At 49.2% G+C, this 15,726-nt stretch overlaps 3 protein-coding genes across 3 annotated transcripts, besides 3 other annotated features; all 3 read left to right on the top strand.

Moving 5' to 3' along the window:
- Positions 1–5,684: 5,684 nt before the first annotated feature.
- FPSE_10044 (uncharacterized protein) lies at positions 5,685–8,212 on the top strand (the record flags this gene model as incomplete). Its single annotated transcript, XM_009263161.1, has 2 exons — positions 5,685–8,058; positions 8,112–8,212. The coding sequence occupies 2 exons, from the start codon at positions 5,685–5,687 to the stop codon at positions 8,210–8,212; spliced, it is 2,475 nt and encodes an 824-aa protein (XP_009261436.1).
- Positions 6,018–6,049: a microsatellite.
- A 2,863-nt stretch (positions 8,213–11,075) lies between the features above and the next one.
- FPSE_10045 (uncharacterized protein) lies at positions 11,076–11,819 on the top strand (the record flags this gene model as incomplete). The annotated part of the gene is made up of 2 exons (XM_009263162.1): positions 11,076–11,541; positions 11,596–11,819. The coding sequence occupies 2 exons, from the start codon at positions 11,076–11,078 to the stop codon at positions 11,817–11,819; spliced, it is 690 nt and encodes a 229-aa protein (XP_009261437.1).
- Positions 11,820–13,138: 1,319 nt separating this feature from the next.
- On the top strand, positions 13,139–15,303 carry FPSE_10046 (uncharacterized protein; the record flags this gene model as incomplete). The annotated part of the gene is made up of 2 exons (XM_009263163.1): positions 13,139–14,053; positions 14,104–15,303. The coding sequence occupies 2 exons, from the start codon at positions 13,139–13,141 to the stop codon at positions 15,301–15,303; spliced, it is 2,115 nt and encodes a 704-aa protein (XP_009261438.1).
- A 220-nt stretch (positions 15,304–15,523) lies between these two features.
- Positions 15,524–15,594: a repeat region.
- A 30-nt stretch (positions 15,595–15,624) lies between these two features.
- Positions 15,625–15,724: a repeat region.
- Positions 15,725–15,726: the final 2 nt, after the last annotated feature.

Raw genomic sequence — 15,726 nt, 5'->3', positions numbered from 1 at the left:
AACACAAGAAGGCACACCCATACGTATATGATCTTTATCGCAATTGAATCTTAGGACAAATCCACTCACGGCGGCCCTCTAGCTGAGTTGTGTTAATTAATCAATTGACCTGTGATTGACACAAATTTGCCCGACTTACACGACTCATCACACCACTTGCAGGAGTTCGCCTCTGACAAGACCAATGTCCAGAATCTTAGTAGACAAAGCAAATAAACTGAGATATAAGTCTAGCATGATCAAGCATGGAGCCAAGAAGAAGTCACTCCATAGGCTCAGAAATGCTTCGCATTTCTTCTCCTTAACTTGGTTGCAAAGAAAATCCCAACAAGCTGTTATGACGGGTTGACAATCTACCCAAAACAGGTCTCACACTCGTCCAATAATATAGACGTCTCGTATAATTAAGTTTCGCATAAAACCTCAAAACGACACTCACTACAGAACGGATTACTTCTCTGGGAGAGTCTGCCATCTTGCCAGCTATGAGTCACAGCTTCGACGATCTCGGCGTCTTGTATACTTACAAAGCACAACATCACATCATACACAAAGCGTTTTGGAAGGATCTGGTATACTATGCATGAAACAACACATACTTGCATATGGCCATCCCCAGAAAAACTATTACTTGCTGCATGCTTTGGTTTAAAATCATGTGCATGAATTACTTAGCATACTAGGCCTAGGCCCGGAATACTGATCCTATGCGAGCTCCTGCAGGGCTGCCCAAGGATAGAGTGGGAGCGGACAGCCAACTTGCCTTTGGGTTGAAATGCAGACTATGGCATGATTTCCTGCTCGAAAAGCCGAGTTTGTCCATAATGCATATGGTATGCTTACGACAAGGTCGGACCATTGCAAGAGGAATAAAAAAGCGATGTGGTGGAGCTGCCTGCGAGTTGTAAGTCTGCAGATGAGGGGATCTCCATGCCGCACTTGTACGACTTGGCACTGCTTTCTGGGTGAGATCGCTCAGCTCTCAAAGAGGAGTCTGGCCGATTCTATAATGAGACCGGAATGACGAAACCTCTTTTAAGGTTAGGACAAGTCACACCAGTCGTCAAGTAATGCCAAGACATCCATCTCAAGGGTGTATGCTGTCGACCTTGGTGAGCAGAGGGGTTATGAGATTCACATAGCTTGTAGAGGAAATCGGCGAGTTTTTGTTCTTAGGAATGAATGGCAGTTACAATTCGATAGTCTATTTATGAACATGGCTTTCTGGTCAACTCGAGCAGCTTCACTCACGCACTAGTAAGCCGGATTCATCTATAGTCACAGCGTGTGAACACAAACACAAACTCAAGGTCAACTCGCCCCTCACGTCTAAGAGTCGAGACTACCAACAAAGTGCGATCGGCGTGGCCACGACATTTCGATAGTGCACATTTACATATCGTACGCACGATACATGTTGTGGCCCGTCTATTCTGGACTATCAAGTTGCATATGAGACTGAATGCCTAGATGCCACAGAAGCCCTCGTCCTGCGCCCCCACGGCGGGGAAAGATCGTCTCGGAGTTGTTGTGGCTCGCAGGCCGAGTTTATATGGAGATCGGCCAGTCGGAGCACGGTACGAGAGGAAAAGAGAGCTTGTCAAGCGGCTACTGTGTAAGTTGCGTTGAATACGGATAAAGACTCCTTAATTTAAATCGCCTCAGTTTAGTATCTACCAATTGACCCTTCTATAATTCTTGACCGCCGGCGGCTGCTCCCTGAAATCGAGGTCCAAGAACTGAGCGTCAAAATTACCCCTGCGTCAAGAATGGTCTGATGGCGACAGAGTTGCCAATAGCCGGCACGACAAAACCCCATCGGCAGTGGAGCGAGATTCGATGCGGCTTACATCCATGTACGTACTATGCCGAGCTCAGAACGACCGCCGTTAGGGTCTGTCTCGCCTCTCTGGCTTGACAATTCGGGTTGGCTAGACCATTGCTTGGCTGTCACTGTACGGATAACTGTTTGCCAAGAGCTGATCCTAACAGTAAGCTGTAGGATGTGCCGAGCCCACTCTGCTGTAACATACCGCGTTTGTTTGTTTGTTTCGACAGCATGCTCGTGTATGTACGTATGCTTCTACAGGGCTTCAACGACGTAAATCCTGATAATTGGCAGGAGCTGTTAGCGCGCGCATCGACCTGACTCGTGTTGTTAGAAATGCCATCCGGTTGAGACTCATAACAGACTTGAATTGCTAGTCGTCCCACACGAATCGCCCTCCCCGAAGTTCGCATCATCGATTCTCCGTAAACAAAGACCACAGATCCTTCTTGGTCTTGGTCTAGAAGGAGAAGGAAAGGGAGCACTACCACCAGGCGAGACGTGCACACGGAAAGCAGCTAGGCTGGCTAGGGGACTGTAGGAGAACCCTGGTTGTAGCATCAGATGCGGTCAAGATATCAAGGGGAAGCCAGAGATTAACATGGAACATCTCAGCGAAAGAAGGGGCTAACTAAGTTGAAGCGCAAGAGGGTTCACGGGACTTGGCACTCAGACGTTAGAAATTGTCTCGTCCTATTCTCTGTAAGGAGATACTGACATCATTGCTAGTCTCGCAGCATGAACATGCGGTCCAACAGCAGTAGGGTCGCAGAAATGACTGTGCGCCAGGTCTTCAAGCCTCGTGCGTGCGTGCTACAAGTCTGAGAAACATCTCACACAGACACCAGGTGGTCTCTGCTTCACAACTCTGGGGAGGCTGGTACGCTGGTCAGCATATTGCGTGGCCCAGAAGACACAGCAGCAGGCTGTGCATTGGTCTGATACCGTTGTACTGCCGGCGATTCCTTGTCTCTTCTGTCGTCAATGTAACGCCTGTCGCGGGAGATTTTCTACACCAGATCAAGATAACCCGATGTGGACGTGGCCAATGCTCGTGCGCCTGCTTGTTACGCAAAACATAGCTAGTTCTTCGACTAAGCAACAACCAAGGCGTTCAATCCTGTTTGCATTCAATGCAATTAACTCGCGATCGACGATGGTGGTATGTGCCCGTCGGGTTCTTCTTTCGACAATTGTCATAAGTTTGCGACGATGCAAGCGTGGGCAGCCGCGAGAGTTGCGGAAGCAAGTATGGTATGCATTGACAACTATTGAAACCTAATGTGATTGATTGCCTGATTGTGCCACGGCAGAAGTAAACAGGCTCACTAATGACTATACGTTTCGAAAGCAATCAATGGATTGGCTCTTGCAATCAATTGTTGCGGCTCGAAACAACAACTCGAGAGGGCAATGGATCATCACAGGTGCCTCTTGATCGTGATCAATCAATCGTCCAGCTTTTCCGCAAGACTCATAAGCTTGTGAAGAGCTAGAGCCGCGGAACGATTTATCGCATCAACTCTTGTGCGCGGACATATCGTGCATCTTCCGAACAGGATTTGCAGACCAGATTCTGCGGATTAGAGGTTGTTTATTGGTTGTAATGCCTTGGATGGGGAGATTTTGGGATAGATCCTTGACGTGTTCGCTGGCAATCACGAGCGCAAAGCCTCGCCAGACAGACAAGTCCATGGGGCGTTTGAAAGGTTGAGCAGGATCGACGGCCTAACTGGACAGGTCCTTGCAAGACCCTGGGTGGAGTCTAGCTAAACTAGTGCTTCGCCGATGGTCTCTTGTAAGTGAGGCCATGGCAAGGGTTGCAAAGCATTGGCCGCTGACATTCGCTTTTCTGAGTTTGATGGCTGGCGGGATGGCTGAGCGTGATCCATTTCGAGGTTTACCGCTCGGCAAGCAGCAAACTGAACAGGAGATGTCTCATACCCGGAGATGTTTTATCGATCGAGTTTGGCATGTTCATGGAGCTGGACCCTGAAGTTCGAATCGAGACGGAACCGCAGACCCGATGCTTTCCAGACAAGACAACAGATGCAAATGCGTGACATGTCCGAGACTGGACTGGGTGCCCACTTCAGAGGGAGGAGGTACGGTACTGGGGTACAAAGCTAAGTCAAACCCTCGCACGTGCAGCAATATGTAGCAGCATTCCAAGCTTCAAGACATATGGCTGCATGGCCGTGTTACCGTCAGCGTGTGGCTTGCCGCTGTGAATGACCTGCTTGTTCGTTGTGATGGCTGTTTTTCTCAAGGAAGAGTATCTCGAATTCGGAGCGGGCGAGCGGGCGAGCGGCAAGCTTTGTTGTGTTGTCTAGTCTGTAGCATAACTGCACCACATAGAGGCAGATGGTGGAGCATCAAGACGCAAGACGTGCAGACGGGAAGGGAAGCTCGAGGCCAAGACAGGAAATAACTTGCAACTACTGTGCGTAGACGAGAGGCAATGGAGGCAATTGGTCAGACGGGTATTCCGTGATAATGAGCAGGTTGAGAGCACATACAGGCCGTACAGTATTGTACTATGTAGGCAGGTATTGTAAGACTGCGACTGCTATCTCGCACACGATGAGTTCCCATTTGCTTGTAGCGTCGCAATGCAACCCCCAACGGTGCTGTGTTGTAACGATGTTTTGCTGCAAGGTGAGCTGGTGGGTGGAATATCAGTGGATGACAGGTTCCCACATGTGGACAGTAGTATATGCACGGTATTATGGTCCGTTATGCAGCAGACGGAGGAGCGAAATGCACTGTGCCATATCTTGGCTCGGAACCTCTTTTTTTTTTTTGGCACTTGCTAAACTTGATGGAGCCAATGCGGCGGGGGCCTCAACTAGGTATACAAGGTTTACGGACTAGAGAAATGAGATGGCGCATCAAGTAGATCTGAATCTTATCACAACATTCGTAAACAGCCTCATCTTTGGACTGTGTAGACATGATAGAGTGCTAGAGCATCATGTTAACAACTAAAACAACCATCTATAGGTCCTCCATCCAGGAACAACTGTTGGTAGAACTTGTACCTGGATCTCATGCACGATTTATGGCCACAATGGAGCTGTTGGCAAAATGCCCCGCTGCGTATCGTGATTCCCCAGCACCAAGCTAGGAACAAAGCAACATAGGAATAGGCATAGGCATAGGATGTAATAGCTATTTTGGTGGATGGGTATGGAGATGGAGATGGAGATGGCTGGACTACGGGGCCTCTATTCTAGTCTAGTCTTGGGCTTTGGCTAGGGCCTGGAGGACTGGCGATAGGCCAAATCCTTGATTCATGAGTACGTCTATCCGGACTCGACTGGATCACGACGTTCGGGTCATGGCGGCGACGGCGGCTGCAGAGGTGGTTGGCCAGACTCGGGGTAGATATGTTTGCGCTTGTATGGCGCTCGCTAGTCTTTGCTAACAGATGAACCCATCGTCCTCAAGCATTTTTCCAATTGGCCAATACTATTACTCTGACACCCCCAAGAGAGGCGCAGGAAGGTTGCAGCAGTCAAGGGTTCCAGGGTGTGCTCGCCAGCGGATAGGCTTATGTAGCGGCCAGTTTAGTGGGTGGGCGCCTCCATCTCAGGTGGCTTGGCCATTGGCTGCTCGTCCCGACGGCTTCACCGCTTCTTCCCCCATCGACAAACCGCCCACAGCAGCGAGACTAACCCATGATCTACCCGTTAAACCTTCTCCAGCAGTCCCTCTCCTTCTCCAGCTGCTCCAAAACCTCTTCCCTTCACCTCAACAGGGACTTCACGAAAGAGCGGTGTCGTCCGCTGAGTTCCTACAATTTTATCGATCATCCGTATCTATTACTCCGCTTCCTTCTTGATTTTTGCCCAGTATGACTTACGACTTCAACAACGGCGGGGGTGATGCCTATCTCGACTTGACCAACTTCGATAATCGAAATCGCGCTGCTTACCAAACTTACTCGACGGCTACTACCCATTCGAGTCCTTCAGCTGCTTCAAACATCATGTCCCAGGACGCCCGACACTGGGCTATTCCCCTCGATATGTCTTCAAACCACTCTCACGGATATGCCTCGATGAGCCCTGAGGAGCACCAGATCTCTTCCCCTCCGTCGCAATCCTCCAGCCCCCATAGCCAGCACTCGCCGCTACAACAATCGCCTTTTCAGCAGAGTGTGAACCCATTGACGGATTGGGCCCTTCAGCAACAGCAGCAGCAGCAGCAGCAGCAGCACCTCGCTGCTGCTGACATGACACAGTTCATTCACGATGCTGCGCTCATGAGCTTCAATGCTTTCCCCAACAACTTCCAGCCGACGAATCCCCTTGACTACCTTCCCGCGACCACACAAGCCGCTCTTCAGGCTAACCTCCTCGAATCGACGTTCCACGGCTTGCCCACCATGGATGACCACACACAGGCAGTTTGGCCCAGCACCGGGATGGAGAATTGGCAGGATTTCCAGAATACTTTGCAGATGGATGGACTGCCTCGTCTTGATAGCGTCGGTAGTCACTCGCCAACCGGCACTTACCTCGAGGTTCTGTCCCTTCCTTCATCATCGGGCGAGGGATGGGCTATGGTAGATTGGAACCAGCCCAACTTTGATCAGTTCCAGCAGGCTCACGCTCAGGGTGCTGCCATCTTTAACCCTTCCCAGACCCTTCACTTGAGAACCAATTCCGACTCGTCCGACGGCGCCAATTCTATGGAGTTTGGAAGCTTCGAGGAGATCCCTCCTTTCCCTTACTCCCCCTTCTCTCCCGAGTCTGATGGTTATGTCGATGCTGGTCACCACCGCAACTGCTTCACCAACGACGGCCACAACCACGCCCATGCCCATGCCCATGCCCACAACCACAGCCCTCAACCCGTTGCCGCCACCACTGTTGCCACTGTTCCCGTCAAATCCGAACCCTCTTCGAGCCGTCACAGCCCTGGAAGTGGCGCCGGATCCGTATCCCCCTCTTCCAGCAGCACAAACCGCAGGAACTCTGGTCCCCGCAAGAGCCCTATTGCTAAGAGCACCACTAAGAGTGTTGTTCGTCGTATTTCTAATGGCAAGAAGGATGGTACCGTCGAGAAGAAGGTTGGTCGCAGAAAGGGACCCCTCCTGCCCGAGCAGAGGAAGCAGGCCAGTGAGATCAGAAAACTCCGAGCTTGCTTGCGATGCAAGTTCCTCAAGAAGACTTGTGACAAGGGAGAGCCCTGCGCTGGTTGCCAGCCTTCCCATGCTCGTCTCTGGCAGGTTCCCTGCACTCGTATCGACATTAAGGATATTGGCTATTTCATGAAGGACTGGAAGGCAGACTACGAGCGACACATGGACCGTGGTGTCTCGGTCTACAATGTCAAGGGATTCGCCCAGAAGGAGACTCTCATGTGGATCACCCACGGCTACGGTTTCGCTCTGCCCGTCATGGTTCGCGAGGTCTTTGTCGCTGACGACAGCTGCTTCTCCGTTGACTGGGTCGAGTCTACTCTCACTGACCAGGAGCCCATTGACTTCGAGACTCGCACTGAGAAGCTCGATGTTGGCGCTGAGGGTATCCGCCTTGACGCTCTGTCTGAGTATCTCGACAAGCACATTGACGGACCTTTCGAGGACTTCATTGACGACCATTTCGAGGGAACCCCCTTCATCACCGAAATTCTCAAGACTGCCCACCGCTTCTACGTCAAGGAGAAGATGCCCGTTATCCGCAAGTCGCTCAAGCTTGTCCTTGCTTACAACCTCACCATGCACATCACCATGGTCGAGAACCAAGGATCCGAGGTTGACCTTGACGGTCAGATTGATGACGAGGACTCCAAGTACTACGGTCGCACTGTCGCCCCTGTCATGATTAACTTCCAGATCAAGTGTGCCCTTGCCGACATGTGGCGTGAGCTGCAGAAGGACATCCTTGAGGAGCTCTCAGCTCTGTACTCTGGTGTCTACAGTGGTGAGAAGATGAAGAACTGGCCTACCATCTTCATGATTGCCTCCATTCTCCTTGCTGTCTGGGAGGAGATGCAATTCGACTGCCACTACAGAGTCCCCGACCCTGTTGCCGTCAACAAGTTCTGCACTGATATGGAGACGACACCTGTTGGTGTTATTGTGGGTCTCTTCCACGCCATCTCTCAGAAGCTTCCTGCCTTCACCGACTGGGACACCCGCAAGCACGGTCACCTCCTTCACAACAACACCTCGGTCTGCGAGGCCATGACTGAAGTGCGACAGCATGTTATCAAGCATGGTATGTATTCTCTCAACGCTCCTCTTGCATCACACCACTAACACCTGACACAGAGGCATATCTTCGTACCCGCAAGGAGTCCAAGTTCGACCGCTATGACTTCGACTCTCTGTCCAACAAGTTCCTCTCCAAGCTTGTCATTCGGGCCAACTAAGATACCATAGCCTGTGCAACGATATTATAAGACTGTCAAAACATATGATAGGGCCCTTTTGGCGCCCGCCTTTTCTTTTGTCACATTTGTTTTTTATCACAGCGACAGCGTTGGCAAGGCCGTTTCGATCTTGGTCAACCGCGACCCCAGAATTGTTCTTTTGAGCATACGAATACGGCTTTAACCTTCTATCACGGCTGGTCACCGCCCGACAACACGAAGCAACCTGACACGGGAAAATGTGTTATGACCTTCTTATGACTTTTCTTCTATGAATGTATGAATGAAGAAGACAGAGCGTTTTAGTTCTTTTTATCATATTTTTTGTTTTTTAAATTGGAGGCGGAGGAGAACATATCATACAATCCAGAGCGAACCTCACCCACTTTGTGGTGTTATTATGGGATCATGTTTGACGACCTGGCATTTGCGATGACTGATTTTGCATGGCTGATGGGCCTAAATGGAGGACGTGTGATTTATCTTTTGAGGGCGTTGGTGAGCTCAAGTGGGCTGAACTCGCGACAAGACATGGTCGACAGAGAAGAGCTGAAGAGCTGAGCAGAAGGGAAGAGCGAATCATTTTACTAGCAGCTTGGCAAAGGGATATTGGGTAGTTACAAAAAAAGGCATCATGCTGGGCAAGCGCTATAGCACGGCCGCGAGTATATTGAATTGAATTTAACCCTACAAATTTTACTCTATGTGAACTGATAAAGTCTTGTCTTGTGATAACTGCTAGTCAGCCTCGACTAGGTACTGGTGACTGCATGTATGTATGCTTCATTCCGGGCTAGCTTGAAATAGCTGGTAGTGCTCGGAAGAAGCTGAGACAAGGTCTCACCAAGGCAAGCAGGTTCCCTATCTTGGACGTGCTGGTTGGGGTGCATGGAAATAGTAAGACGACAGTCAGCTAGGACGTGATCCGCAGGAGTTCGATAAGCCTTGGATAACTACAGAGCTTGAGCAATTATCGCACGTAAGACGAAACTCCTGAAACATTCAACTATGTATCTGTTTGAACTGAGAATGCGCTTCCCACCTTCTTTTCGTTGTCCCGGAAATTCTGTTGACAGGCACCGCTCTTTGTTGACGGTTTGATCTAGGGTAGTCAGTCCTGAGCTATTGCTAGGCTATCATTGTATTAGGCAAGAGCCAACACCACAAAAGGCGGGGTCGCGATAAGACACCCTATTTTGCGCAATCGCCATTCGGCATCGAGTCATTGTCAGCTCTGATAACGACTTGCGATCGATCAAGATAACGTGGATGGTGATAGTGCTAAACATAAACTTGATTGAAATGGGATGCCGCCGTGTCCAGGGAGACGATGATGTTGGTTACGAAAGGGCGAAACGGGCCAGCTTCGCAGTGTCGCATCCAGCTCAACAAGTTGATGCGAACAGGGTGGTCGGTCTCCTAAGGCAGGGTCCTCACGGGCCAGAATTCTTGGTTGATGACGTCGCAGAAGCCGACACGGCCGGATCCAGTAGACGGCAAAGTCGGTGATCCCTACATCGCTTCAACCCAGAGCTGAGTTATCGTCGACCTCTGTGCTGCGATAAAATTGGCAAAGCATGCTGCAATGATAGTAGTTGAAATAAAAACAAACCTTTGGATTCCAGAGAGGTGTCCGTCCAGGTGCGTGAAGTCTCCCCGTCTTTTGTTACTAAGTGTTATGGCTGGTGTCCCCACTTTGGGTTTATCTCGGTAATGGATGAGATGTTGATCCAAAGAGTTGCGCTTGCGGTTCCTGAACCCAAGACTTGATTACTAGAAGCTTGGGGCAATGATCACCTGTGATCTCCCGTATTGGAGCTGAAAGAAACAATCCACCTTTTATATCGGTTTATCTCGTGGATTGGTGTTTGTTGACAATACTCGGACAAGCATTGCTTTGGAGCCTTTCCCGGGGTAAAGTGGCGACATGCCGCTGTCTGGGCCCCGCCACTCCGCTCCGGTGCATGAGTTTTAGCGTTAGACCGTGGGCATCTGCTGATGAGTGAATGGCCGTGAATTATACGGTGACGGGCAAGTGAATGCGACGGTCCATGACAGGCACAGTACGGCAGCTGTGGTTGTTGGTTACAGCAGGCGCTTTCGGTCGAGAAAATTCTCAGGTTTGAGACTGCCATATGTGAGTTTGTTCTTTCTTGGTCTGGCTTTGTTCGTAAGCACCTTCTAGACTTGACTGGAAAACACCAGCAGCTCCTGACATCAGTTTGCCTCTCAGCATTTGGCTTTGCCCGGACCCACCTGTCACTCCAACATGATATGGTGTATGTATCTCGAATGTCTTGCGATGGCAGAGATCTAAGCTTAGGATACAGAAAATAAACAGCCTAAGAGCGGGGTCTAAGATAGACTAAAGTGAGGATATTGTTCCATCTCTTGGGCACTACAGTAGCATAATGGAAGTTTTCTGTGGCACCGAGTCGCCTTGCCTGTTATCACGGTGAATGCATGAAGAGTACCTGGCCAGATTCTGGAGCCTTCCCTAGTCGTTGCCGTCATTGGCTATTATGAATCATCCGCCCCCGGAAGTTGCGCTCCTTGACCGTTGGCAGCCAGCCAACCTTGGGTACGCGCCTGCCTTGTCGCTATTGTTTGTCACTGCCTGGCAGCTGGCGGGCAGGCGTAATCCGGTCACTGCGCCCCCTCGCACCTTGCCTTTGATTCCCAAACAAACCTTCCCCTCACCTACTTAAACCTCCTCCGCCTCTTCTCAACTTGATCTACTTTTCTTCCCACAACATCCCACTCTACCAAATCATTTACTTCTTTTTGAACCCAACCATCCATCCAAATCATCCCATCCCCAATACCAACAACCAAACTACACTTGTATCACATCACCGCCACCATGCAGATCTTCGTCAAGACCTTGACCGGCAAGACTATTACCCTCGAGGTTGAGTCATCTGATACTATCGACAATGTCAAGTCCAAGATTCAGGACAAGGAGGGTATCCCCCCGGATCAGCAGCGATTGATTTTCGCCGGCAAGCAGCTCGAGGATGGCCGTACCCTCTCAGACTACAATATCCAGAAGGAGTCGACTCTCCATCTCGTCCTCCGCCTTCGTGGTGGTATGCAAATCTTCGTCAAGACCCTCACAGGCAAGACCATCACCCTTGAGGTCGAGTCATCCGACACTATCGACAATGTCAAGTCCAAGATCCAGGATAAGGAGGGCATCCCTCCTGACCAGCAGCGATTGATTTTCGCCGGCAAGCAGCTCGAGGACGGCCGTACCCTCTCAGACTACAACATTCAGAAGGAGTCAACCCTTCATCTCGTCCTCCGCCTTCGTGGTGGTATGCAAATCTGTAAGTCAACTCGACATCTCCGCTGTACGATTCATTACTAACACGTGATCACAGTCGTCAAGACCTTGACCGGCAAGACCATCACCCTTGAGGTTGAGTCATCCGACACTATCGACAACGTCAAGTCCAAGATTCAGGACAAGGAGGGTATCCCTCCTGACCAGCAGCGATTGATTTTCGCCGGCAAGCAGCTCGAGGACGGCCGAACCCTCTCCGACTACAACATCCAGAAGGAATCAACCCTTCACCTGGTCCTTCGTCTTCGTGGTGGACAGTAGATTATGATTAGTAACGGCATGATTGAACGACGGGTGTTATCCGGTTAAATTAGTATTAGTTATCAATAGGCCTGAGGGCCTCAGGCACGCCGAGCAACGGCATGAATTCAACCAACATTCTTTGTTGCATCTTTTGAGACTTGTGACATGAGGTCTCTACTCTAATCTTTATGGTAATAGACTACTAACACATCCTAAAGATGTGGTCTGAATTGTATAAAATGGCCTAATAATTTCATCTCTTATTCTAGCTCAGGTTCTTGCCTGCAGGCATTGCGTTGTTGCTGCTAGGATTGTTGTCAATAATAGGGATCGGGACACGGGAAGCTGGACAGGTCAAGTGACAGCTTCGTCTTTTGGTCAAATACTCGATGATCTATTGAAGAGCAGTCTTTTAGGTTGTGTTAAAAAGAAGAAGTTGAAGGTCGCTACTACTAAGCAGCACGTTTGAATGTGTTGAAGTCGCTTTGCTCCACAAATAGATGTCATGTATCATGCCGATCATGAAAGCTCAACTTGGAGTCTGGAGTTCATCAACATTGTGCCGACCCCACTCGTCATGAGCTGGGTTGTGGAGCATCATCATGGCTCACTTTTCTGATAATACCTGGAGAAGGTGGGTCACAGCACGCCAAAGGCCATGAGACAGAAATACCGTGACGGTGGCTGTTTGTATAGGTCTTGGTGCTGCATGTCTCTGAATCAATGACAGCCTGCAACATGTAAAGTGTCAGTGATTCTGTGAATCATGGGCTGTATGACAGTGACTGTTTGTATAGGTCTTGGTGTTCTATGTCTCTGAATCAATGACAGCCTGCAATATGTGTCGGTTATTCTGTGAATCATGGACTGTGTAGTCAGCGCATAACTGTCGTGGCTGGCAGGCAACAGAAAAGCTCGCGTTAAGTTTTAGAATAAAAATATATACAACTAGACTAAATAGCATAAATCAACATAATTGTTTCGTCTCCTATGTTTCAAGCGGCTATCTTTCTGATACCCCGAGGGAAGTCTTGGTGTGCCGACCAACCTGGCAGCCCAGCTTACGACGGGTGGGGGGCTTTCATGGGCTCGAAGTTTTGAGCTTGAACTTTTCATTCTCTAAACCTCCCTCTCCGATTCCGTTATTATTCGCGCTATTACACAGCAGCATATAATGATTTTGAAGTATCACAAACCCCGCCAACACCTGTTCTTACCTCCTTAGTAATCGAGTTTGTGTTTTTCGGTCCTCCTTCCAAGTTAGAGGTACAGCCAAAATTGCTCACTTGTCACCTACCACCTGTCGAGCGAGCATCGCAACCATATGCTGATACGCTATGCCTTCCTACTTTTATCACATCAAATTTGAGCTGTATCCGACGCCTGACCCGTTAACTGCTTCGTCAGAAACAGAAGATCGTAAGGACATCTGGCTACCGCCGCCTGAATCGAGCGTTTTCGACGACTTCCCATCCCACCCGAGACCAGATCGACAGACAACCTACAGAATACCAAATACACCCGACTCTCCCTCATACAACTCTGCAAACCACACATCTCCATACACAACTGTGGGGAAGAACTCGTCCACTTCGAGTCTTGGCATAATAGACTGTGGTACAGCTGCTAGGCCGCCTGTCAAGGAAGCCGAACGGAAGATTGAAATTGTGTCGGAAAGGCAGTGGCTTGAGAGAGCCAACAGCTTCCCACCGCCGAACTCGAGCGCCGCAATACACCCGCAAAACGCAGTTAGAGACTGGAGGTTTGGCCGCGTTATCCTCGAAACCGTTGATTTACGAACCGGACACACGATGGCCGGCGACGGTAGTCGAAACACTCCATCCGCGGCACCCTCTTTAGGGCCAATGTTTGGAGGGGCTGGTACGGCGACCAAGGCAGATCTCCTTCCACTTGAGACAAAGAATACTGAACTCGGATGGGGTGTCGTACACTTTTACCGAGAGGGCGATGAAACGCCCAGCCTCGTCGAAACGGAGGGCCAGGAAAACGGAACTGGAGATTCGAAAAGCAACGACTGTACAACTCTTTGCATCCCGGCAGTCCCCGCCTACATGTCTCCAGGCGATCTTATGGGATTTGTAGGAGAAAAATGGAGAGGTGATATCAGCCATTGCCGTATGGTTATGACCTCGCGAATGAACAGATACCTTGTTCTTCTCAAGTTTCGAGACAATATGCGAGCGAAACAATGGCGTCGGGAGTTTGACGGCAAGGTTTTCAACACTATGGAGGTAAGTGACTGTATGTTATAGAGAGGGACATGATCGCTAACACCTCCTAGCCTCAATTATGTCATGTAGTGTTCGTCAAAAACATAACATTCGAAACGCCGACGCGAAGAAAGTCCAGCGCCGCTCTCTCACCTCTATCCTCTTCGGCAGGAATGTCGAGTAGCCTCCGGCCGTTTCCTCCCCCGACACCGAATCTTGTGGAACTACCTACATGCCCCGTGTGCCTTGAGCGTATGGATGAGACAAACGGATTGATGACTATTCCTTGCTCTCATGTGTTTCACTGCACATGCCTCCAGAATTGGAAAGGGGCTGGATGTCCAGTCTGTAGATTTACGAATACGTCACCTGATGCGAACTCGGACCCCTCAAACCCTCATCCACAGCCATTTGGATCTGGAGCCTCGAATCTCTGCACTATCTGTGGCTGCACAGATGACTTATGGATTTGTTTGATATGCGGCTATGTAGGCTGCGGCCGCTACAAAGGTGGTCATGCAAAAGACCACTGGAAAGAGACGGCACACTGCTTTTCTCTCGAGCTGGAAACACAGCATGTCTGGGACTACGCCGGTGATATGTGGGTGCACCGGCTTATACGAGCCAAAGGCGACGGCAAAGTGGTGGAGCTTCCGTCGAGGAATAGATCAATTGGCCACCTGGAAGAAGAAGATGTCGTGCCTCGGGCAAAACTTGAAAGCATAGGTCTGGAGTATACGCATCTGGTCACAAGTCAACTTGAATCGCAGCGGGCATACTACGAAGAACTAATTAGCAAAACTGTCGACAAAGCCTCGAAAGCATCCGCAACTGCTGAGAATGCTATTGTCCAGGCCTCCAAGGCCATGGAGAAGCTGGCGCTATTAGACGAGAAGTATACGACCCTCAGTGAAGAGACGATCCCCGAGCTAGAGAGGCAGCTTGAAAGAGAGCGCAACAAGTCAAACAAAAGCGAAACATTGGCACGTAACCTCGGAAAATCTCTCCAGGAAGAGAAACGGCTGAACGAAGGATTGATGAAGCGAATTGAACATCTCAATAATGATCATGAAGCAATGGCTATGAAGCTGGAGAAAGTCAAAGCGGAAAACGCAGATCTGCAAGAGATGAACCGGGATTTGAGTATGTTCATCTCTGGGCAGGAGAAATTGAAAGAGCTGGAAAATGAAGGCAAGATTGCAGAGGGCGAGCTCGAGGGAGGCAGTGCAAGTGTACCAGAGAAGAAGAGCAGACGGCGAGCAAAGCGATGAAAAAGATAACCATGTCTTGTTGTTCTACTGGTATGATGGCCAATACGTTTATTGTTAAACGCAGCATGTAAATCTGCAAGACGCTTAGCATTTGGTTATCTGCGGCACAGCTGATACATAGAAGTATAACACAGCATTACGCATGCAAAAGCATGGGGTTTTGCCAAGGTGGCTTGGTAAATTAATACATAAATGAGTTACTTATTCGATCTATTAAGAGATATAAGTTTAATAGTAAAAAAAAAAATTAATACTATAATACTATATAAAAAATAGTAAGTAAATTAATAAGCTATAAGGCTTAATAAATAGTATTTAAGCTTTAAAATTATTTTAAAATATTTTTCCCCTTTTAATATAAAATAATAAAAATAAAAAAATTATTAAAAAAATAATTAAAGTACTATAAGTATATAAATTACC

Source organism: Fusarium pseudograminearum, chromosome 2 (assembly GCF_000303195.2).
Source record: "Fusarium pseudograminearum CS3096 chromosome 2, whole genome shotgun sequence".
NCBI classification, from domain to species: domain Eukaryota; kingdom Fungi; phylum Ascomycota; class Sordariomycetes; order Hypocreales; family Nectriaceae; genus Fusarium; species Fusarium pseudograminearum.
The sequence above is the reverse complement of the archived record's forward strand: the minus strand, read 5'-3'. Positions and strand labels throughout refer to the sequence as shown.